General features: G+C 55.9%; 1 protein-coding gene across 1 annotated transcript; it reads right to left on the bottom strand.

The window, feature by feature from the left end:
- Nucleotides 1-2,159: 2,159 nt before the first annotated feature.
- daxx (death domain associated protein) lies at nt 2,160-23,505 on the bottom strand. Its single transcript, XM_088908183.1, has 11 exons — nt 23,410-23,505; nt 21,748-21,966; nt 12,518-12,877; nt 11,920-12,051; nt 11,344-11,460; nt 9,914-10,145; nt 8,908-9,089; nt 8,102-8,282; nt 7,259-8,015; nt 6,729-6,858; nt 2,160-2,618 (listed from the first exon to the last, which is right to left on the bottom strand). Exons 2-11 carry the CDS (start codon nt 21,937-21,939, stop codon nt 2,559-2,561), a joined length of 2,343 nt encoding a protein of 780 aa, XP_088764309.1. The 5' UTR covers nt 21,940-21,966; nt 23,410-23,505; the 3' UTR covers nt 2,160-2,558.
- Between the last annotated feature and the right edge of the window lie 374 nt (nt 23,506-23,879).

Here is a 23,879-nt window from a genome sequence, read left to right as displayed (position 1 = left end):
CCAGTGCGCAGCAGTCTGATCCGCTCCAGGTGTGACAGTGCTGTCAGTCAGACTCCCAGTGCGCAGCAGTCTGATCCGCTCCAGGTGTGACAGTGCTGTCAGTCAGACTTCCAGTGTGCAGCAGTCTGATCCGCTCCAGGTGTGACAGTGCAGCAGTCTGATCCGCTCCAGGTGTGACAGTGCTGTCAGACTCCCAGTGTGCAGCAGTCTGATCCGCTCCAGGTGTGACAGTGCTGTCAGACTCCCAGTGCACAGCAGTCTGATACACTCCAGGTGTGACAGTGCTGTCAGTCAGACTCCCAGTGTGCAGCAGTCTGATCCGCTCCAGGTGTGACAGTGCTGTCAGTCAGACTCCCAGTGCGCAGCAGTCTGATCCTCTCCAGGTGTGTCAGTGCAGTCAGTCTGATCCGCTCCAGGTGTGACAGTGCTGTCAGTCAGACTCCCAGTGCACAGCAGTCTGATCCGCTCCAGGTGTGACAGTGCTGTCAGTCAGACTCCCAGTGCGCAGCAGTCTGATCCGCTCCAGGTGTGACAGTGCTGTCAGGCTCCCAGTGCACAGCAGTCTGATCCGCTCCAGGTGTGTCAGTGCTGTCAGTCAGACTCCCAGTGCACAGCAGTCTGATCCGCTCCAGGTGTGACAGTGCTGTCAGTCAGACTCCCAGTGCGCAGCAGTCTGATCCGCTCCAGGTGTGACAGTGCTGTCAGTCAGACTCCCAGTGTGCAGCAGTCTGATCCGCTCCAGGTGTGACAGTGCTGTCAGTCAGACTCCCAGTGCGCAGCAGTCTGATCCTCTCCAGGTGTGTCAGTGCAGTCAGTCTGATCCGCTCCAGGTGTGACAGTGCTGTCAGTCAGACTCCCAGTGCACAGCAGTCTGATCCGCTCCAGGTGTGACAGTGCTGTCAGTCAGACTCCCAGTGCGCAGCAGTCTGATCCGCTCCAGGTGTGACAGTGCTGTCAGGCTCCCAGTGCACAGCAGTCTGATCCGCTCCAGGTGTGTCAGTGCTGTCAGTCAGACTCCCAGTGCACAGCAGTCTGATCCGCTCCAGGTGTGACAGTGCTGTCAGTCAGACTCCCAGTGCGCAGCAGTCTGATCCGCTCCAGGTGTGACAGTGCTGTCAGTCAGACTCCCAGTGCGCAGCAGTCTGATCCGCTCCAGGTGTGACAGTGCTGTCAGTCAGACTCCCAGTGCACAGCAGTCTGATCCGCTCCAGGTGTGACAGTGCTGTCAGTCAGACTCCCAGTGCGCAGCAGTCTGATCCGCTCCAGGTGTGACAGTGCTGTCAGGCTCCCAGTGCACAGCAGTCTGATCCGCTCCAGGTGTGTCAGTGCTGTCAGTCAGACTCCCAGTGCACAGCAGTCTGATCCGCTCCAGGTGTGACAGTGCTGTCAGTCAGACTCCCAGTGCGCAGCAGCCTGATCTGCTCCAGGTGTGACAGTGCTGTCAGTCAGACTCCCAGTGCGCAGCAGTCTGATCCGCTCCAGGTGTGACAGTGCTGTCAGGCTCCCAGTGCACAGCAGTCTGATCCGCTCCAGGTGTGTCAGTGCTGTCAGTCAGACTCCCAGTGCACAGCAGTCTGATCCGCTCCAGGTGTGACAGTGCTGTCAGTCAGACTCCCAGTGCGCAGCAGTCTGATCCGCTCCAGGTGTGACGGTGTTGTCAGTCAGACTCCCAGTGCGCAGCAGTCTGATCCTCTCCAGGTGTGTCAGTGCAGTCAGTCTGATCTGCTCCAGGTGTGACAGTGCTGTCAGTCAGACTCCCAGTGCGCAGCAGCCTGATCTGCTCCAGGTGTGACAGTGCTGTCAGTCAGACTCCCAGTGCGCAGCAGTCTGATCCGCTCCAGGTGTGACAGTGCTGTCAGGCTCCCAGTGCACAGCAGTCTGATCCGCTCCAGGTGTGTCAGTGCTGTCAGTCAGACTCCCAGTGCACAGCAGTCTGATCCGCTCCAGGTGTGACAGTGCTGTCAGTCAGACTCCCAGTGCGCAGCAGTCTGATCCGCTCCAGGTGTGACGGTGTTGTCAGTCAGACTCCCAGTGTGCAGCAGTCTGATCCTCTCCAGGTGTGTCAGTGCAGTCAGTCTGATCCGCTCCAGGTGTGACGGTGTTGTCAGTCAGCCTCCCAGTGCGCAGCAGTCTGATCCGCTGTCAGACTCCCTCACAGATGGATTTTATTGCCTTTTATTTTTGTTTGTTTTTAATTAATCTAATCTAATCAAAATAAGAGGATGTGAAGCACATTTTGGGCTTTGAAAACTTCCAGTCAACATTATTTTTATAAAATGCCTGTACACAGCTGATAATACAGAATATAGACATTTCAACATCATCAACATTCATACAAAATTTTTTTTTTAAACTCCAAAAATTCAGAAAGCAAACGAAACCTGAAAATAAATCCCCCCATCTCCCCCCCGAGAAAAGTCTCAAGCAAACGAGCGCAGAAACGAGAGAAATATCCGCTCAGCTGCCGCAGAAATACCGGGATCCCCTTCGTGGGACCAGAGGGAGGGGCAGAAGGACAGGGATCCCCGAGCTTGACGTCCGCCAAAAAGGGTCAAAGGTCAGTCGGAGTCTGAGAGGACGATCACTTCTTCTGGGTCACACTGCGTCGCCACACTGATCTGAGAGGGGAGAGCACAGCGAGAGCATAATGAGAGGGAGAGTAAGCAGACAGGGAGCCAGCGCACAGAGAGAGTAAGCAGACAGGGAGCTAGCGCACAGGGAGAGTAAGCAGACAGGGAGCCAGCGCACAGAGAGAGTAAGAAGACAGGGAGCCAGCGCACAGGGAGAGTAAGCAGACAGGGAGCCAGCGCACAGAGAGAGTAAGCAGACAGGGAGCCAGCGCACAGGGAGAGTAAGCAGACAGGGAGCCAGCGCACAGAGTTGAGTAAGCAGACAGGGAGCCAGCGCACAGAGAGAGTAAGCAGACAGGGAGCTAGCGCACAGGGAGAGTAAGCAGACAGGGAGCCAGCGCACAGAGAGAGTAAGCAGACAGGGAGCCAGCGCACAGAGAGAGTAAGCAGACAGGGAGCCAGCGCACAGGGAGAGTAAGCAGACAGGGAGCCAGCGCACAGAGTTGAGTAAGCAGACAGGGAGCCAGCGCACAGAGTTGAGTAAGCAGACAGGGAGCCAGCGCACAGAGTTGAGTAAGCAGACAGGGAGCCAGCGCACAGAGTTGAGTAAGCAGACAGGGAGCCAGCGCACAGGGAGAGTAAGCAGACAGGGAGCCAGCGCACAGAGAGAGTAAGCAGACAGGGAGCCAGCGCACAGAGTTGAGTAAGCAGACAGGGAGCCAGCGCACAGAGTTGAGTAAGCAGACAGGGAGCCAGCGCACAGGGAGAGTAAGCAGACAGGGAGCCAGCGCACAGAGAGAGTAAGCAGACAGGGAGCTAGCGCACAGAGAGAGTAAGCAGACAGGGAGCTAGCGCACAGGGAGAGTAAGCAGACAGGGAGCCAGCGCACAGAGAGAGTAAGAAGACAGGGAGCCAGCGCACAGAGTTGAGTAAGCAGACAGGGAGCCAGCGCACAGGGAGAGTAAGAAGACAGGGAGCCAGCGCACAGAGTTGAGTAAGAAGACAGGGAGCCAGCGCACAGAGTTGAGTAAGCAGACAGAGAGCCAGCGCACAGAGAGAGTAAGAAGACAGGGAGCCAGCGCACAGGGAGAGTAAGCAGACAGGGAGCCAGCGCACAGGGAGAGTAAGCAGACAGGGAGCCAGCGCACAGGGAGAGTAAGCAGACAGGGAGCCAGCGCACAGAGTTGAGTAAGCAGACAGGGAGCCAGCGCACAGGGAGAGTAAGAAGACAGGGAGCCAGCGCACAGAGTTGAGTAAGCAGACAGGGAGCCAGCGCATAGTGTTGAGTAAGCAGACAGGGAGCCAGCGCACAGAGTTGAGTAAGCAGACAGGGAGCTAGCGCACAGAGTTGAGTAAGCAGACAGGGAGCCAGCGCACAGAGTTGAGTAAGCAGACAGGGAGCCAGCGCACAGGGAGAGTAAGCAGACAGGGAGCCAGCGCACAGAGAGAGTAAGCAGACAGGGAGCTAGCGCACAGAGAGAGTAAGCAGACAGGGAGCTAGCGCACAGGGAGAGTAAGCAGACAGGGAGCCAGCGCACAGAGAGAGTAAGAAGACAGGGAGCCAGCGCACAGAGTTGAGTAAGCAGACAGGGAGCCAGCGCACAGAGTTGAGTAAGCAGACAGGGAGCCAGCGCACAGGGAGAGTAAGCAGACAGGGAGCCAGCGCACAGGGAGAGTAAGCAGACAGGGAGCCAGCGCACAGGGAGAGTAAGCAGACAGGGAGCCAGCGCACAGAGTTGAGTAAGCAGACAGGGAGCCAGCGCACAGGGAGAGTAAGAAGACAGGGAGCCAGCGCACAGAGAGAGTAAAAAGACAGGGAGCCAGCACATAGAGTTGAGTAAGAAGACAGGGAGCCAGCACACAGAGAAAGAAGACAGGGAGAAAGCACACAGAGAGAATAAGCGGACAGGGAGCCAGCGCACAGAGAGAGTAAGAAGACAGGGAGCCAGCACACAGAGAGAGTAAGAAGACAGGGAGCCAGCGCATAGAGTTGAGTAAGAAGACAGGGAGCCAGCGCACAGGGAGAGTAAGAAGACAGGGAGCCAGCGCATAGAGTTGAGTAAGAAGACAGGGAGCCAGCGCACAGAGAGAGTAAGAAGACAGGGAGCCAGCGCACAGAGAGAGTAAGCAGACAGGGAGCCAGCGCACAGGGAGAGTAAGCAGACAGGGAGCCAGCGCACAGGGAGAGTAAGAAGACAGGGAGCCAGCGCACAGAGAGAGTAAGCAGACAGGGAGCTAGCGCACAGAGAGAGTAAGCAGACAGGGAGCCAGCGCACAGAGAGAGTAAGAAGACAGGGAGCCAGCACACAGAGAAAGAACACAGGGAGCCAGCGCATAGAGTTGAGTAAGAAGACAGGGAGCCAGCGCACAGAGAGAGTAAGAAGACAGGGAGCCAGCGCACAGAGAGAGTAAGCAGACAGGGAGCTAGCGCACAGAGAGAGTAAGCAGACAGGGAGCCAGCGCACAGAGAGAGTAAGAAGACAGGGAGCCAGCACACAGAGAAAGAACACAGGGAGCCAGCGCATAGAGTTGAGTAAGAAGACAGGGAGCCAGCGCATAGAGTTGAGTAAGAAGACAGGGAGCCAGCGCACAGGGAGAGTAAGAAGACAGGGAGCCAGCGCATAGAGTTGAGTAAGAAGACAGGGAGCCAGCGCACAGAGAGAGTAAGCAGACAGGGAGCCAGCGCACAGAGAGAGTAAGCAGACAGGGAGCCAGCGCACAGAGAGAGTAAGCAGACAGGGAGCCAGCGCACAGGGAGAGTAAGCAGACAGGGAGCCAGCGCACAGGGAGAGTAAGCAGACAGGGAGCCAGCGCACAGAGAGAGTAAGCAGACAGGGAGCCAGCGCACAGAGAGAGTAAGCAGACAGGGAGCCAGCGCACAGAGTTGAGTAAGCAGACAGGGAGCCAGCGCACAGAGAGAGTAAGCAGACAGGGAGCCAGCGCACAGAGAGAGTAAGAAGACAGGGAGCTAGCGCACAGAGAGAGTAAGAAGACAGGGAGCCAGCGCACAGAGAAAGAACACAGGGAGCCAGCGCACAGAGAGAGTAAGCAGACAGGGAGCCAGCGCACAGGGAGAGTAAGCAGACAGGGAGCCAGCGCACAGAGAGAGTAAGAAGACAGGAAGCCAGCGCACAGAGAGAGTAAGAAGACAGGGAGCCAGCGCACAGAGAGAGTAAGCAGACAGGGAGCCAGCGCACAGAGAAAGAACACAGGGAGCCAGCGCACAGAGAGAGTAAGCAGACAGGGAGCCAGCGCACAGAGAGAGTAAGCAGACAGGGAGCCAGCGCACAGAGAAAGAACACAGGGAGCTAGCGCACAGGGAGAGTAAGCAGACAGGGAGCCAGCGCACAGAGAGAGTAAGAAGACAGGGAGCCAGCGCACAGAGAGAGTAAGCAGACAGGGAGCCAGCGCACAGAGAGAGTAAGCAGACAGGGAGCCAGCGCACAGGGAGAGTAAGAAGACAGGGAGCCAGCGCACAGAGAGAGTAAGAAGACAGGGAGCCAGCGCACAGAGAGAGTAAGAAGACAGGGAGCCAGCGCACAGGGAGAGTAAGCAGACAGGGAGCCAGCGCACAGAGAGAGTAAGCAGACAGGGAGCCAGCGCACAGGGAGAGTAAGCAGACAGGGAGCCAGCGCACAGGGAGAGTAAGAAGACAGGGAGCCAGCACACAGAGAGAGTAAGAAGACAGGGAGCCAGCGCACAGGGAGAGTAAGCAGACAGGGAGCCAGCGCACAGAGAGAGTAAGCAGACAGGGAGCCAGCGCACAGGGAGAGTAAGCAGACAGGGAGCCAGCGCACAGGGAGAGTAAGCAGACAGGGAGCCAGCGCACAGAGAGAGTAAGCAGACAGGGAGCCAGCGCACAGAGAGAGTAAGCAGACAGGGAGCCAGCGCACAGAGAGAGTAAGCAGACAGGGAGCCAGCGCACAGAGAGAGTAAGCAGACAGGGAGCCAGCGCACAGAGAGAGTAAGAAGACAGGGAGCCAGCGCACAGAGAGAGTAAGAAGACAGGGAGCCAGCACACATAGAAAGAACACAGGGAGCCAGCGCATAGAGTTGAGTAAGCAGACAGGGAGCCAGCGCACAGAGAGTAAGCAGACAGGGAGCCAGCGCACAGAGAGAGTAAGCAGACAGGGAGCCAGCGCACAGACACGCTCCTACCTTGCTCCGCTTGTGTGGGGGGCTGGGCTGGGAGCTGGACACCAGCTCCAGGGAGGGGGACTCGACTCGGGTGGAGTCGGCCTGCAGGGGGCTGCTGCTGCACACACCCATGTCCAGGGAGATGTCACTGCTGAGACAAGACCGGCACCCGTCAATACCACGCCGATACCCCATCAATACCTGCCCAATACCCCGTCAATACTTGCCCGATACCCCGTCAATATCCCATTGATACCCTGTGAACACCCCATCAATACCTGGGCAATACCCCATCAATACCTGGGCAATACCCCATTAATACCACGCCCATACCCTGTCAATACCTGCCAATACACTGTGAATACCCCGTCAATACCTGGGCAATACCTCATCAATACCCCGTCAATACCCTGGCAATACCCCATCAATACCTCACCAATATCCCATCAATATCTGGCAAATACCCCATCAATACAAGATGAATATCAGATCAACACCCGCATGGTACCCATCAGTACAGGATCGATACTCCCCCCTCCGCCAGGACTGACCTCCTGTCTTCCTCCTCCTCCTTCACGGCGCCATTCAGCTCTGGCCCCGCTCGCCCGGAGACGCTGCTGGCCCTCCTCTTCCTCTTCCGGCGGCTCGGGGACGTCCGATTGGCCGGCGGGGAAGGGGGCGGGCTCTCCAGGGACGTGCGATTGGCCGAGGGGGACGGCGGGGGCGGGCCTTCCGGGGACGGGCGATTGGCCGAGGGGGACGGCGGGGGCGGGCCCTCCGGAGACGGGCGATTGGCCGAGGGGGGCGACGGGGGCGGGCCCTCCGGGGACGACCGATTGGCCGAGGGGGGCGACGGGGGCGGGCTCTGGCAGTCGGGCTGAGAGCAGACGAGTAGTGGGAGGCCCTCGGCTGCGGTTGGGCTGGAAGGGGACCGAGGAGGGCGAGGAGGAGTGGGCTGCCGGTCCGGTCGGGCCCGGCTGCGGAAGGCCGCGGGGCTGGGCGGGGCAGAGCTCCGACTGGGGGAGGCTGGCGGCACCTCAGCGCGGTCGCTCCCTGGGGACCCGCCCCCTTCCGAAGGCACGGCAGAGCCCGATTGGCTCGGGCTGGGGGCGGGGGCGGGGCCGCCGGAGCTCCGCCCCGTGGGCAGGGAGGGCGGGCTCTCCGCTGCGGCCTCTTCCTGCCGGCTGCTCACCGATTGGCCATCCTCGGCGCCGCTGCCCGCTTCCTCTTCCTGCTCCGAGCAGGAAGTCCCGCCCCCGGCCACAGGCTCGCCCCCCTCACCGCCGTCTTCCTCGTCCTCGTCGTCGTCTGGGGCAGAGAAGAGCTGGATTAACCAGGAGGCGCCAGGCCTGCGAGGGTGTCTGTCCTGTCCCCCCTGTCTCTCCGTCTCTCACCTGCCCCCTGCTGCTCGCTTGCCTGCAGCTCCTCCTCGATGTCGGGGTCAGAGGATAGCTCCTCTTCTTCTTCTTCCTCCTCCTCCTCCTCCTCTTCCTCTTCCTCCTCCAGCTCGGCCTCTCCCTCACTCCTGTCCTTGGCCTTTCCTTGGCCCGAGTCTTCCGCTGCCTGAGACGGATTCTGGGAAACGGAGAGGGAGAGGAGTGTGAGGAGCGTCTCTGGGGTCTGGACTCGTCTCTCTGTGTGAGGAGTGTCTCTGGGGTCTGTGTGAGGGTCTGGACTCTTCTCTCTGTGTGAGGAGTGTCTCTGGGGTCTGTGTGAGGGTCTGGACACTCTTCTCTCTGTGTGAGGAGTGTCTCTGGGGTCTGTGTGAGGGTCTGGACTCTTCTCTCTGTGTGAGGAGTGTCTCTGGGGTCTGTGTGAGGGTCTGGACTCCTCTCTCTGTGTGAGGAGTGTCTCTGGGGTCTGTGTGAGGGTCTGGACTCCTCTCTCTGTGTGAGGAGTGTCTCTGGGGTCTGTGTGAGGGTCTGGACTCCTCTCTCTGTGTGAGGAGTGTCTCTGGGGTCTGTGTGAGGGTCTGTGCTCCTCTCTCTGTGTGAGGAGTGTCTCTGGGGTCTGTGTGAGGGTCTGGACTCCTCTCTCTGTGTGAGGAGTGTCTCTGGGGTCTGTGTGAGGGTCTGGACTCCTCTCTCTGTGTGAGGAGTGTCTCTGGGGTCTGTGTGAGGGTCTGGACTCCTCTCTCTGTGTGAGGAGTGTCTCTGTGGTCTGTGTGAGGGGTGTCTCTGGGGTCGGTGTGAGAAGAGACCTCTGCTCCCGACTCCTCTGCCTGCTTGTCCTTCTCCTGGCGCCTCCTGCGCTCCTCCTCCTCCGCCTCATCCTGCAGCTGGGAGTACTTGGAGATGACGTCGTCCAGGCTGATCAGGGCGACTGTCCGGTTGGTACGGAGCCGGCGGTCCAGGGTGGGGTCAGCGAGGGCGGGGTCGGTGGCTGGACGAGGGGAGGAGGGGAGGAGAGAGGTGATGCCGCAGGACGAAATTTAAAATCTACAGTCTAGTGTCCCCGTTGCTATACTGGGGCATCAGGCCCCACACTGACCGCAGGGTGAGCGCCCCCTGCTGGCCCCACTCACACCTCCTCCAGCAGCAGCCTCAGCTCTCCCAGGAGTCTCCCCTCCAGGTACTGGCCAGGCTCACACCTGCTGGGCTGCAGTGGTCTGTGAGCTGGGTGAGAGCGCCCCCTGCTGGCCCCACTCACACCTCTCCCAGGAGTCTCCCCTCCAGGTACTGGCCAGGCTCACACCTGCTGGGCTCCAGTGGGCTGTGAGCTCGGTGAGAGCGCCCCCTGCTGGGCTCCAGTGGTCTGTGAGCTGGGTGAGAGCGCCCCCTGCTGGCCCCACTCACACCTCTCCCAGGAGTCTCCCCTCCAGGCACTGGCCAGGCTCCAGTGGGGCTGCCAGCTGGGAGCCGCAGGGTGAAGCCAGTTCCAGAGCCAGTTCCAGAGTGGTGAGCCACTCCAGCTCGTACTCATTGGTATTCCAGGGTGTGCCGAGACGTGTGGAGGAACACAGGATGGCTGTACGGGTCGCAGGGAGGGGGGGTACAGCCTTCCTCCTCGGGCCTGTGGCCTGTCCTGCCACCAGGGCCTCGTGAACTACACTTCCCAGCAGGCCCTGGGGGCAGACCGGTGGCCAACCGACCGCCTGTCCCCGGGTTGAGGAGGCGCAGGTGCCGGTAGATCGAATCCGCACAAGGGGGGTGCACATCGGGGGCACGCCAGAGCCCCCCCCGCTGGGCTGCGGCGGGGCCCCTCACCGGGCCGGTAGCCGTCGGTCAGGTGCGAGCCGAAGTTGTAGACCATGTCCAGGTGGCGGCGCTCCTGCAGGCTGTTGCCGGTGTCGCGGAAGGCGTCCTGCGCGATCTGGGTCAGCTGGCGCCGGCTCAGGCCCAGGCCGTGGCGCTCGTCCGCCCGCCTCACCACCCGCAGGATGTCGCTGTAGTCCGGGGGGCACAGCCGGGACTCCTGGGAGTTAATGAACTTGTCGATCTGAGCGGGAGGGAGAGGGGAGAGAGGAGTCTGTTACCATGGCATCGGTATGATGCGGTAGTCCCGTCGGTTACCATGGCGCCCATGTGATGAGGCAGTACAGTCGGTTACCATGGCGCCCATGTGATGTGGTAGTACAGTCGGTTACCATGGCGCCCATGTGATGAGGCAGTACAGTCGTTTATCATGGCGCCAGTGTGATACAGTAGTACAGTCGGTTACCATGGCGCTGGTGTGATGCGGTAGTATAGTCTGTTACCATGGCGCTGGTGTGATACAGTAGTACAGTCTGTTACCATGGCGCTGGTGTGATGCGGTAGTATAGTCTGTTACCATGGTGCTGGTGTGATGCGGTAGTACAGTCTGTTACCATGGCGCCAGTGTGCTACAGTAGTACAGTCTGTTACCATGGCGCCGGTGTGATACAGTAGTACAGTCAGTTACCACAGCGCCGGTGTGATACAGTAGTACAGTCAGTTACCACAGCGCTGCTGTGATGCGGTAGTACAGTCAGTTACCATGGCGTTGGTGTGATACAGTAGTACAGTCAGTTACCACGAGGGCTCTCTCTGTGATGCGGTAGTACAGTCAGTTACCACGAGGGCTCTCTCTGTGATACAGTAGTACAGTCAGTTACCACGAGGGCTCTCTCTGTGATGCGGTAGTACAGTCAGTTACCACGAGGGCTCTCTCTGTGATACAGTAGTACAGTCAGTTACCACGAGGGCTCTCTCTGCGATGCGGTAGTACAGTCAGTTACCACGAGGGCTCTCTCTGTGATACAGTAGTACAGTCAGTTACCACAGCGCCGGTGTGATACAGTAGTACAGTCAGTTACCACAGCGCCGGTGTGATACAGTAGTACAGTCAGTTACCACGAGGGCTCTCTCTGTGATACAGTAGTACAGTCAGTTACCACGAGGGCTCTCTCTGCGATGCGGTAGTACAGTCAGTTACCACAGCGCCGGTGTGATACAGTAGTACAGTCAGTTACCACGAGGGCTCTCTCTGTGATACAGTAGTACAGTCAGTTACCACGAGGGCTCTCTCTGCGATGCGGTAGTACAGTCAGTTACCACGAGGGCTCTCTCTGTGATACAGTAGTACAGTCAGTTACCACGAGGGCTCTCTCTGCGATGCGGTAGTACAGTAGTACTTCTTATTAAGGTGAGAGAACAGTGTTATTCTGGGGCGTCACCTTGCGGTTGATCTCAGGGTAGCGCGTGCCGTTGTAGGGGATTCTCTGCTCAATCACTCTGCCCGTCAGGTTGCTGCAGCCCTTAATGTCACAGAGCTTATCGTAGATCTTCATCATCTGAAACAGACAAGACCACTCTCCTCTTCATCCCCTCAACAACAACACTGCAGCGGAGAGCCGTAAAAGCACAGTAACGACAACCCAACTCGCCATCAAGATTGCTACTTAAAAATAAGTTACTGCCATAAAACCAACCTCTCTCTCAGTGCAGTGTTCATGTACTGGAGTGTCCAGTCAGTGTGTGTGTATGAACCCCTCTCTCTCTCAGTGCAGTGTTCATGTACTGGAGTGTCCAGTCAGTGTGTGTGTATGAACCCCTCTCTCTCTCAGTGCAGTGTTCATGTACTGGAGTGTCCAGTCAGTGTGTGTGTATGAACCCCTCTCTCTCTCAGTGCAGTGTTCATGTACTGGAGTGTCCAGTCAGTGTGTCTGTATGAACCCCTCTCTCTCTCAGTGCAGTGTTCATGTACTGGAGTGTCCAGTCAGTGTGTCTGTATGAACCCCTCTCTCTCTCACCTTGCGTTTCAGACGATGCTCCTGGATGTAGCTTGAGTCCTCATCCTCCAGCTCCTCCAGACTCAGGTCTTTCTCCTGCAGTCGTCGGATCTCCTCGTCATACACCTTCAACAGGTTCTCCAGATACCTGATCTGTAACACAGTCACACCTTGAGCAGGTTCTCTAGATACCCGTCTCTCTCTCGGAGCTCACCCCTCTCCCTCTCCCCTCTCTCTCTCTCGGAGCTCACCCCTCTCCCTCTCCCCTCTCTCTCTCTCGGAGCTCACCCCTCTCCCTCTCCCCTCTCTCTCGGCGCTCACCCGTCTCTCCCTCTCTCTGGGCTCACCCGTCTCCCTCTCCCCTGTCTCTCTCTCTGAGCTCACCTGTCTCTCTCTCTCAGAGCTCACCTGTCTCTCTCGCTCTCGGAGCTCACCTGTCTCTCTCGCTCTCGGAGCTCACCTGTCTCCCTCTCCCCTCTCTCTCTCTCGGCGCTCACCTGTCTCTCTCGCTCTCGGAGCTCACCTATCTCTCTCTCAGAGCTCACCCGTCTCCCTCTCTCTCTGCAATCACCTGTCTCCCTCTCTCTCTGCGCTCACCTGTCTCCCTCTCGGCGCTCACCTGTCTCCTGGAAGCCCTGGGCCGGGCCGGCTGCTCCGGGGGCTCTGGCTGCTCCAGCGGCGCTCCCTCTCCGCGCTCCTCGGCGGGCGTCTCCGCGGGCGTCTGTGCGGCTGGCGGCCGGGGCCGCAGCAGGGCCAGGCGCCTGCGGGAGGCGCTGTGCTGCTTCAGGACGGTGCACAGCTCGTTGATGTACACGTAGGTCTTGGCCCGCTTGCTCTGGACCCGGGTCAGGCAGCGGCCCAGCCGGTTCCGGAACTCGACCGAGCCCAGGAAGTCCGGGCTGGCCTTGGAGTGCTTGGACAACAGGTAGGGGATCACTTCCGGGTTGTCTCGGGTCAGACTGGAGCAGTACTCTACAAACTGAGAGAGAGAGAGGGGGGCTCATACAGACTCACTGACTGGACACTCCAGTACATGAACACTGCACTGAGAGAGAGAGGGGTTCATACAGACACACTGACTGGACACTCCAGTACATGAACACTGCACTGAGAGAGAGAGGGGTTCATACACACACTGACTGGACACTCCAGTACATTAACACTGCACTGAGAGAGAGGGGTTAATACAGACACACTGACTGGACACTCCAGTACATTAACACTGCACTGAGAGAGAGGGGTTAATACAGACACACTGACTGGACACTCCAGTACAGGAACACTGCACTGAGAGAGAGAGGGGTTCATACAGACACACTGACTGGACACTCCAGTACATGAACACTGCACTGAGAGAGAGGGGGGTTCATACAGACACACTGACTGGACACTCCAGTACATGAACACTGCACTGAGAGAGAGAGGGGCTCATACACACACACTGACTGGACACTCCAGTACATGAACACTGCACTGAGAGAGAGAGGGGTTCATACAGACACACTGACTGGACACTCCAGTACATGAACACTGCACTGAGAGAGAGAGGGGCTCATACACACACACTGACTGGACACTCCAGTACATGAACACTGCACTGAGAGAGAGAGGGGTTCATACAGACACACTGACTGGACACTCCAGTACATGAACACTGCACTGAGAGAGAGGGGGGTTCATACACACACTGACTGGACACTCCAGTACATGAACACTGCACTGAGAGAGAGAGGGGTTCATACACACACACTGACTGGACACTCCAGTACATGAACACTGCACTGAGAGAGAGAGGGGTTCATACAGACACACTGACTGGACACTCCAGTACATGAACACTGCACTGAGAGAGAGAGGGGTTCATACAGACACACTGACTGGACACTCCAGTACATGAACACTGCACTGAGAGAGAGGGGGGTTCATACACACACTGACTGGACACTCCAGTACATGAACACTGCACTGAGAGAGAGAGAGGGGTTCATACAGACACACTGACTGGACACTCCAGTACACGAACACTGCACTGAGAGAGAGAGGGGTTCATACAGACACACTGACTGGACACTCCAGTACATGAACACTGCACTGAGAGAGAGAGGGGTTCATACACACACACTGACTGGACACTCCAGGACACTAACACTGCACTGAGAGAGAGAGGGGCTCATACACACACACTGACTGGACACTCCAGTACATGAACACTGCACTGAGAGAGAGAGGGGCTCATACACACACACTGACTGGACACTCCAGTACATGAACACTGCACTGAGAGAGAGAGGGGTTCATACACACACAATGACTGGACACTCCAGTACATGAACACTGACCTGAGAGAGAGAGGGGTTCATACACACACTGACTGGACACTCCAGTACATGAACACTGCACTGAGAGAGAGAGGGGTTCATACACACACACTGACTGGACACTCCAGTACATGAACACTGCACTGAGAGAGAGAGGGGTTCATACACACACCCTGACTGGACACTCCAGTACATGAACACTGCACTGAGAGAGAGAGGGGTTCATACACACACACTGACTGGACACTCCAGTACATGAACACTGCACTGAGAGAGAGAGAGGGGTTCATACACACACACTGACTGGACACTCCAGTACATGAACACTTCACTGAGAGAGAGAGAGGGGTTCATACAGACACACTGACTGGACACTCCAGTACATGAACACTGCACTGAGAGAGAGAGGGGTTCATACACACACACTGACTGGACACTCCAGTACATGAACACTGCACTGAGAGAGAGAGGGGTTAATACACACACACTGACTGGACACTCCAGTACATGAACACTGCACTGAGAGAGAGAGGGGTTCATACACACACACTGACTGGACACTCCAGTACATGAACACTTCACTGAGAGAGAGAGGGGTTCATACAGACTCACTGACTGGACACTCCAGTACATGAACACTGCACTGAGAGAGAGAGGGGTTCATACAGACTCACTGACTGGACACTCCAGTACATGAACACTGCACTGAGAGAGAGAGGGGTTCATACACACACACTGACTGGACACTCCAGTACATGAACACTGACCTGAGAGAGAGAGGGGTTCATACAGACACACTGACTGGACACTCCAGTACATGAACACTGCACTGAGAGAGAGAGGGGTTCATACACACACACTGACTGGACACTCCAGTACATGAACACTGCACTGAGAGAGAGAGGGGTTCATACACACACCCTGACTGGACACTCCAGTACATGAACACTGCACTGAGAGAGAGAGGGGTTCATACACACACACTGACTGGACACTCCAGTACATGAACACTGCACTGAGAGAGAGAGAGGGGTTCATACACACACACTGACTGGACACTCCAGTACATGAACACTTCACTGAGAGAGAGAGAGGGGTTCATACAGACACACTGACTGGACACTCCAGTACATGAACACTGCACTGAGAGAGAGAGGGGTTCATACACACACACTGACTGGACACTCCAGTACATGAACACTGCACTGAGAGAGAGAGGGGTTCATACACACACACTGACTGGACACTCCAGTACATGAACACTGCACTGAGAGAGAGAGGGGTTCATACACACACACTGACTGGACACTCCAGTACATGAACACTGCACTGAGAGAGAGAGGGGTTCATACACACACACTGACTGGACACTCCAGTACATGAACACTGACCTGAGAGAGAGAGGGGTTCATACACACACACTGACTGGACACTCCAGTACATGAACACTGCACTGAGAGAGAGAGGGGTTCATACACACACACTGACTGGACACTCCAGTACATGAACACTGCACTGAGAGAGAGAGGGGTTCAGACACACACACTGACTGGACACTCCAGTACATGAACACTGCACTGAGAGAGAGAGGGGTTCATACAGACACACTGACTGGACACTCCAGTACATGAACACTGCACTGAGAGAGAGAGGGGTTCATACACACACTGACTGGACACTCCAGTACATGAACACTGCACTGAGAGAGAGGGGGGCTCATACACACACCCTGACTGGACACTCCAGTACATGAACACTGCACTGAGAGAGAGAGGGGCTCATACACACACCCTGACTGGACACTCCAGTACATGAACACTGCACTGAGAGAGAGAGAGGGGTTCATACAGACACACTGACTGGACACTCCAGTACATGAACACTGCACTGAGAGAGAGAGGGGTTCATACAGACACACTGACTGGACACTCCAGTACATGAACACTGCACTGAGAGAGAGAGGGGTTCATACAGACACACTGACTGGACACTCCAGTACATGAACACTGCACTGAGAGAGAGAGGGGTTCATACACACACACTGACTGGACACTCCAGTACATGAACACTGCACTGAGAGAGAGAGGGGTTCATACAGACACACTGACTGGACACTCCAGTACATGAACACTGCACTGAGAGAGAGAGGGGTTCATACAGACACACTGACTGGACACTCCAGTACATGAACACTGCACTGAGAGAGAGGGGGGTTCATACAGACACACTGACTGGACACTCCAGTACATGAACACTGCACTGAGAGAGAGAGGGGTTCATACAGACACACTGACTGGACACTTCAGTACATGAACACTGCACTGAGAGAGAGAGGGGTTCATACAGACACACTGACTGGACACTCCAGTACATGAACACTGCACTGAGAGAGAGAGGGGTTCATACAGACACACTGACTGGACACTCCAGTACATGAACACTGCACTGAGAGAGAGAGGGGTTCATACAGACACTGACTGGACACTCCAGTACATGAACACTGCACTGAGAGAGAGAGGGGTTCATACAGACACTGACTGGACACTCCAGTACATGAACACTGCACTGAGAGAGAGAGGGGTTCATACACACACACTGACTGGACACTCCAGTACATGAACACTGCACTGAGAGAGAGAGGGGTTAATACAGACACACTGACTGGACACTCCAGTACATGAACACTGCACTGAGAGAGAGAGGGGTTCATACACACACACTGACTGGACACTCCAGTACATGAACACTGCACTGAGAGAGAGAGGGGTTCATACAGACACACTGACTGGACACTCCAGTACATGAACACTGCACTGAGAGAGAGAGGGGTTCATACACACACACTGACTGGACACTCCAGTACATGAACACTGCACTGAGAGAGAGAGGGGTTCATACAGACACACTGACTGGACACTCCAGTACATGAACACTGCACTGAGAGAGAGAGGGGTTCGTACAGACACACTGACTGGACACTCCAGTACATGAACACTGCACTGAGAGAGAGAGGGGTTAATACAGACACACTGACTGGACACTCCAGTACATGAACACTGCACTGAGAGAGAGAGGGGTTCATACACACACACTGACTGGACACTCCAGTACATGAACACTGCACTGAGAGAGAGAGGGGTTCATACAGACACACTGACTGGACACTCCAGTACATGAACACTGCACTGAGAGAGAGAGGGGTTCATACACACACACTGACTGGACACTCCAGTACATGAACACTGCACTGAGAGAGAGAGGGGTTCATACAGACACACTGACTGGACACTCCAGTACATGAACACTGCACTGAGAGAGAGAGGGGTTCATACAGACACACTGACTGGACACTCCAGTACATGAACACTGCACTGAGAGAGAGAGGGGTTCACACAGACACACTGACTGGACACTCCAGTACATGAACACTGCACTGAGAGAGAGAGGGGTTCACACAGACACACTGACTGGACACTCCAGTACATGAACACTGCACTGGGAGAGAGAGGGGTTAATACACACACACTGACTGGACACTTCAGTACATGAACACTGCACTGAGAGAGAGAAGGGTTCATACAGACACACTGACTGGACACTCCAGTACATGAACACTGCACTGAGAGAGAGAGGGGTTCATACACACACACTGACTGGACACTCCACTACATGAACACTGCACTGAGAGAGAGAGGGGTTCATACACACACCCTGACTGGACACTCCAGTACATGAACACTGCACTGAGAGAGAGAGGGGTTCATACACACACACACTGACTGGACACTCCAGTACATGAACACTGCACTGAGAGAGAGAGGGGTTCATACACACACACTGACTGGACACTCCAGTACATGAACACTGCACTGAGAGAGAGAGGGGTTCATACAGACACACTGACTGGACACTCCAGTACATGAACACTGCACTGGGAGAGAGAGGGGTTCATACACACACACTGACTGGACACTCCACTACATGAACACTGCACTGAGAGAGAGAGGGGTTCATACAGACACACTGACTGGACACTCCAGTACATGAACACTGCACTGGGAGAGAGAGGGGTTCATACAGACACACTGACTGGACACTCCAGTACATGAACACTGCACTGAGAGAGAGAGGGGTTCATACAGACACACTGACTGGACACTCCAGTACATGAACACTGCACTGAGAGAGAGAGGGGTTCATACACACACACTGACTGGACACTCCACTACATGAACACTGCACTGAGAGAGAGAGGGGTTCATACAGACACACTGACTGGACACTCCAGTACATGAACACTGCACTGGGAGAGAGAGGGGTTCATACAGACACACTGACTGGACACTCCAGTACATGAACACTGCACTGAGAGAGAGAGGGGTTCATACACACACACTGACTGGACACTCCAGTACATGAACACTGCACTGAGAGAGAGAGGGGTTCATACAGACACACTGACTGGACACTCCAGGACATGAACACTGCACTGAGAGAGAGAGGGGTTCATACAGACACACTGACTGGACACTCCAGTACATGAACACTGCACTGAGAGAGAGAGAGGGGTTCATACAGACACACTGACTGGACACTCCAGTACATGAACACTGCACTGAGAGAGAGAGGGGTTCATACACACACACTGACTGGACACTCCAGTACATGAACACTGCACTGAGAGAGAGAGAGGGGTTCATACAGACACACTGACTGGACACTCCAGTACATGAACACTGCACTGAGAGAGAGAGGGGTTCATACACACACACTGACTGGACACTCCAGTACATGAACACTGCACTGGGAGAGAGAGGGGTTCATACAGACACACTGACTGGACACTCCAGTACATGAACACTGCACTGAGAGAGAGAGGGGTTCATACAGACACACTGACTGGACACTCCAGTACATGAACACTGCACTGAGAGAGAGAGGGGTTCATACACACACTGACTGGACACTCCAGTACATGAACACTGCACTGAGAGAGAGAGAGGGGTTCAGACACAGACACTGACTGGACACTCCAGTACATGAACACTGCACTGAGAGAGAGAGGGGTTCATACAGACACACTGACTGGACACTTCAGTACATGAACACTGCACTGAGAGAGAGAGGGGTTCATACAGACACACTGACTGGACACTCCAGTACATGAACACTGCACTGAGAGAGAGAGGGGTTCATACACACACTGACTGGACACTCCAGTACATGAACACTGCACTGAGAGAGAGAGAGGGGTTCAGACACACACACTGACTGGACACTCCAGTACATGAACACTGCACTGAGAGAGAGAGGGGTTCATACACAGACACTGACTGGACACTCCAGTACATGAACACTGCACTGAGAGAGAGAGGGGTTCATACACACACACTGACTGGACACTCCAGTACATGAACACTGCACTGAGAGAGAGAGGGGTTCATACACACACTGACTGGACACTCCAGTACATGAACACTGCACTGAGAGAGAGAGAGGGGTTCAGACACAGACACTGACTGGACACTCCAGTACATGAACACTGCACTGAGAGAGAGAGGGGTTCATACAGACACACTGACTGGACACTCCAGTACATGAACACTGCACTGAGAGAGAGAGGGGTTCATACAGACACACTGACTGGACACTCCAGTACATGAACACTGCACTGAGAGAGAGAGGGGTTCATACACACACTGACTGGACACTCCAGTACATGAACACTGCACTGAGAGAGAGAGAGGGGTTCAGACACACACACTGACTGGACACTCCAGTACATGAACACTGCACTGAGAGAGAGAGGGGTTCATACACAGACACTGACTGGACACTCCAGTACATGAACACTGCACTGAGAGAGAGAGGGGTTCATACACACACACTGACTGGACACTCCAGTACATGAACACTGCACTGAGAGAGAGAGGGGTTCATACAGACACACTGACTGGACACTCCAGTACATGAACACTGCACTGAGAGAGAGAGGGGTTCATACACACACTGACTGGACACTCCAGTACATGAACACTGCACTGAGAGAGAGAGAGGGGTTCAGACACACACACTGACTGGACACTCCAGTACATGAACACTGCACTGAGAGAGAGGGGTTAATACACACACACTGACTGGACACTCCAGTACATGAACACTGCACTGAGAGAGAGGGGTTCATACACACACACTGACTGGACACTCCAGTACATGAACACTGCACTGAGAGAGAGAGGGGTTCATACAGACTCACTGACTGGACACTCCAGTACATGAACACTGCACTGAGAGAGAGAGGGGTTCATACACACACACTGACTGGACACTCCAGTACATGAACACTGCACTGAGAGAGAGAGGGGTTCATACACACACACTGACTGGACACTCCAGTACATGAACACTGCACTGAGAGAGAGAGGGGTTCATACACACACACTGACTGGACACTCCAGTACATGAACACTGCACTGAGAGAGAGAGGGGTTCATACACACACTGACTGGACACTCCAGTACATGAACACTGCACTGAGAGAGAGGGGTTCATACACACACACTGACTGGACACTCCAGTACATGAACACTGCACTGAGAGAGAGAGGGGTTCATACAGACACACTGACTGGACACTCCAGTACATGAACACTGCACTGAGAGAGAGAGGGGTTCATACAGACACACTGACTGGACACTCCAGTACATGAACACTGCACTGAGAGAGAGAGGGGTTCATACACACACACTGACTGGACACTCCAGTACATGAACACTGCACTGAGAGAGAGAGGGGTTCATACACACACACTGACTGGACACTCCAGTACATGAACACTGCACTGAGAGAGAGAGGGGTTCATACACACACACTGACTGGACACTCCAGTACATGAACACTGCACTGAGAGAGAGAGGGGTTCATACACACACTGACTGGACACTCCAGTACATGAACACTGCACTGAGAGAGAGGGGTTCATACACACACACTGACTGGACACTCCAGTACATGAACACTGCACTGAGAGAGAGAGGGGTTCATACAGACACACTGACTGGACACTCCAGTACATGAACACTGCACTGAGAGAGAGAGGGGTTCATACAGACACACTGACTGGACACTCCAGTACATGAACACTGCACTGAGAGAGAGAGGGGTTCATACACACACACTGACTGGACACTCCAGTACATGAACACTGCACTGAGAGAGAGGGGTTCATACACACACACTGACTGGACACTCCAGTACATGAACACTGCACTGAGAGAGAGAGGGGTTCATACACACACTGACTGGACACTCCAGTACATGAACACTGCACTGAGAGAGAGGGGTTCATACACACACACTGACTGGACACTCCAGTACATGAACACTGCACTGAGAGAGAGAGGGGTTCATACAGACACACTGACTGGACACTCCAGTACATGAACACTGCACTGAGAGAGAGAGGGGTTCATACAGACACACTGACTGGACACTGCACTGAGAGAGGGAGGGGGGGTGGACAGTCTCTGACCTCAGAGAAGAGCTGGTTGTTCTCCAGGCGTGTGGTGTTGCTGCCTCTCTCTCGGGCGTCGAAGGGCGAGTGCGTGATGTGGGAGGGCCCGGGTTCGAGGGGCGCCGAGGGGGCGGGGCGCTGAGGCCGCTCCTGCTCTTCCTCCTCCTCCTCGTCGTCATCCAGGATCACGATGCTGTCCACCGTCGCCATGGCGATCTGGACCGGTCCGGACGGGGGCTGGAGAGAGGGAGGAGACAGGTCCTGGGTCAGAGCCCCATCTGGGAGAGATGAGTAACTGCTGAGATCAGAACCGGTCCTGACCCGCGGCTGACCACCCTCCTGGTACAGCCCGGCGCCGGACTGGGGGCGCTAACTGAGCCCCCCGCTCCCTGACACTGAGAACACACAGGGGACCCCAGAGACACCCCAGAATCACACCCTCTTCTCTCCCCCCGACACTGAGAACACACACAGGGAACCTCAGAGACACCCCGGAATCACACCCTCCTCTCTTCCCCCGACACTGAGAACACACACAGGGGACCCCAGAGACACCCCAGAATCACACCCTCCTCTCTCTCCCCCCGACACTGAGAACACACACAGGGGACCCCAGAGACACCCCAGAATCACACCCTCCTCTCTTCCCCCGACACTGAGAACACACACAGGGGACCCGAGACACCCCAGAATCACACCCTCCTCTCTCTCCCCCCGACACTGAGAACACACACAGGGGACCCCAGAGACACCCCAGAATCACACCCTCCTCTCTTCCCCCGACACTGAGAACACACACAGGGGACCCCAGAGACATCCCAGAATCACACCCTCCTCTCTCTCCCCCCGACACTGAGAACACACACAGGGGACCCCAGAGACACCCCAGAATCACACCCTCCTCTCTCTCCCCGACACTGAGAACACACACAGGGGATCCCAGAGACACCCCAGAATCACACCCTCCGATCTGCCCTCCTCTCTCCTGGACCAGGAGCAGCAGTCCGGTCCTGACAGTGTACCCCCAACAGGGAGAACACACACAGGGGACCCCAGAGACACCCCAGGACTCAGTCCGGTTCCGTCTGTCATCAGCACCCACGACCCGAACTCCCCTCCCTCCACCAGCCTGGAGCGCAGTGGAGCAGAACCGGGACCGGCAGAGGGCCCAGCTACTCCCGAGACAGGCGAGCGGGCAGGACCGGGCCGGGGACCGGGGGATGGATCAGCGCCTGGCGGGACCCCCGGGCCAGAACCGGGCTGGGACTGTCCCACCCGGGGTCACCGGACCGACGGCCGAGCTTCACTTTCTATCGCCACCTGGTTCCCCAACACACCTCTCAATTCAGTTCAATTCAGTTCGAGGGGCTTTATTAGCATGACCGATGGGTACAATCAGTGTTGCCAAAGCAAATGAAAGTAATGATATTTACATGAAACAAAACAAAAAACAGAAGTAAAATAAAATCTACAGACAAAATCTCTCTCTCTCTCGCTCACGGGTCTCAGTGTCAGTTTTATTATTTTATAAAAGCAGAAACCCAGAGCGGCCGCCCCCTGCGCCGCGGGCCGAGCCCGTCTCCTCTCCGAACCGAGCCGCGGCGAGACCCGGGGGGGCGGCAGAATAAAGAATGAAAAAATAAAAACAGAGCCACACGGACTCCCAGGAAAACTACTTACCCGCTTCGTCTCCGGCCTCTGAACTCCGCCGCCCCGCAGCACGGCGCGATGCCATTGGCCGCGCCGCAGTAACGCCGCCGCTGATTGGTGGGCAGGAAGGAGGAAGGGAGGGGGGGGAGGCGGAGGCTGGAGGCACAAAGGATGACGGCGCAGGAGCAACGTCGCCGGAGCGGGTCAGAGGTCACGCCGTGCCGTAACCGGACATGGCGGCTCCCCTTGCCGTACGGCCGCGCCGCCCTCCCCCGCCACCCTTGCCGTAGAGATTCGGGAGCTGTCTGATTTCAGGTCCGTGGTGGATCTTAAAATTAATTTTTTTAAAAAAAAATATGTTCCCGTTTTTCAGTCTTCCTGAATTCCAGGCACGCCCATCGTGCATCAGAGAGAGTTCGGAGACGCCAGGTTTACCCACTCAGCGTGTCCAGCGAATCAGGGACCCTTTCGAGGGGAACGCGCAGACTCCACGGGGGAGG

The sequence above is a fragment of the Atractosteus spatula genome (assembly GCF_055471065.1).
Source record: "Atractosteus spatula isolate fAtrSpa1 chromosome 10 unlocalized genomic scaffold, fAtrSpa1.hap1 SUPER_10_unloc_1, whole genome shotgun sequence".
In the NCBI taxonomy this organism is placed as follows: Eukaryota; Metazoa; Chordata; class Actinopteri; order Semionotiformes; family Lepisosteidae; genus Atractosteus; species Atractosteus spatula.
Note: the sequence above shows the minus strand (reverse complement) of the source record. Positions and strands in the feature narration are given on the sequence as shown.

What these genes read in the sequence shown, in the direction of transcription:
- daxx (XM_088908183.1), bottom strand. Translation starts at nt 21,939, where the DNA reads ATGGCGACGGTGGACAGCATCGTGATCCTGGATGACGACGAGGAGGAG. An exon ending in GACCGACGGCTACCGGCCCG is followed by an intron (nt 9,090 to 9,913) that starts GTGAGGGGCCCC and finishes CCCCTCGTCCAG; the next exon opens with CCACCGACCCCGCCCTCGCT. An exon ending in CAGAGGAGTCGGGAGCAGAG is followed by an intron (nt 8,283 to 8,907) that starts GTCTCTTCTCAC and finishes TCCGTTTCCCAG; the next exon opens with AATCCGTCTCAGGCAGCGGA.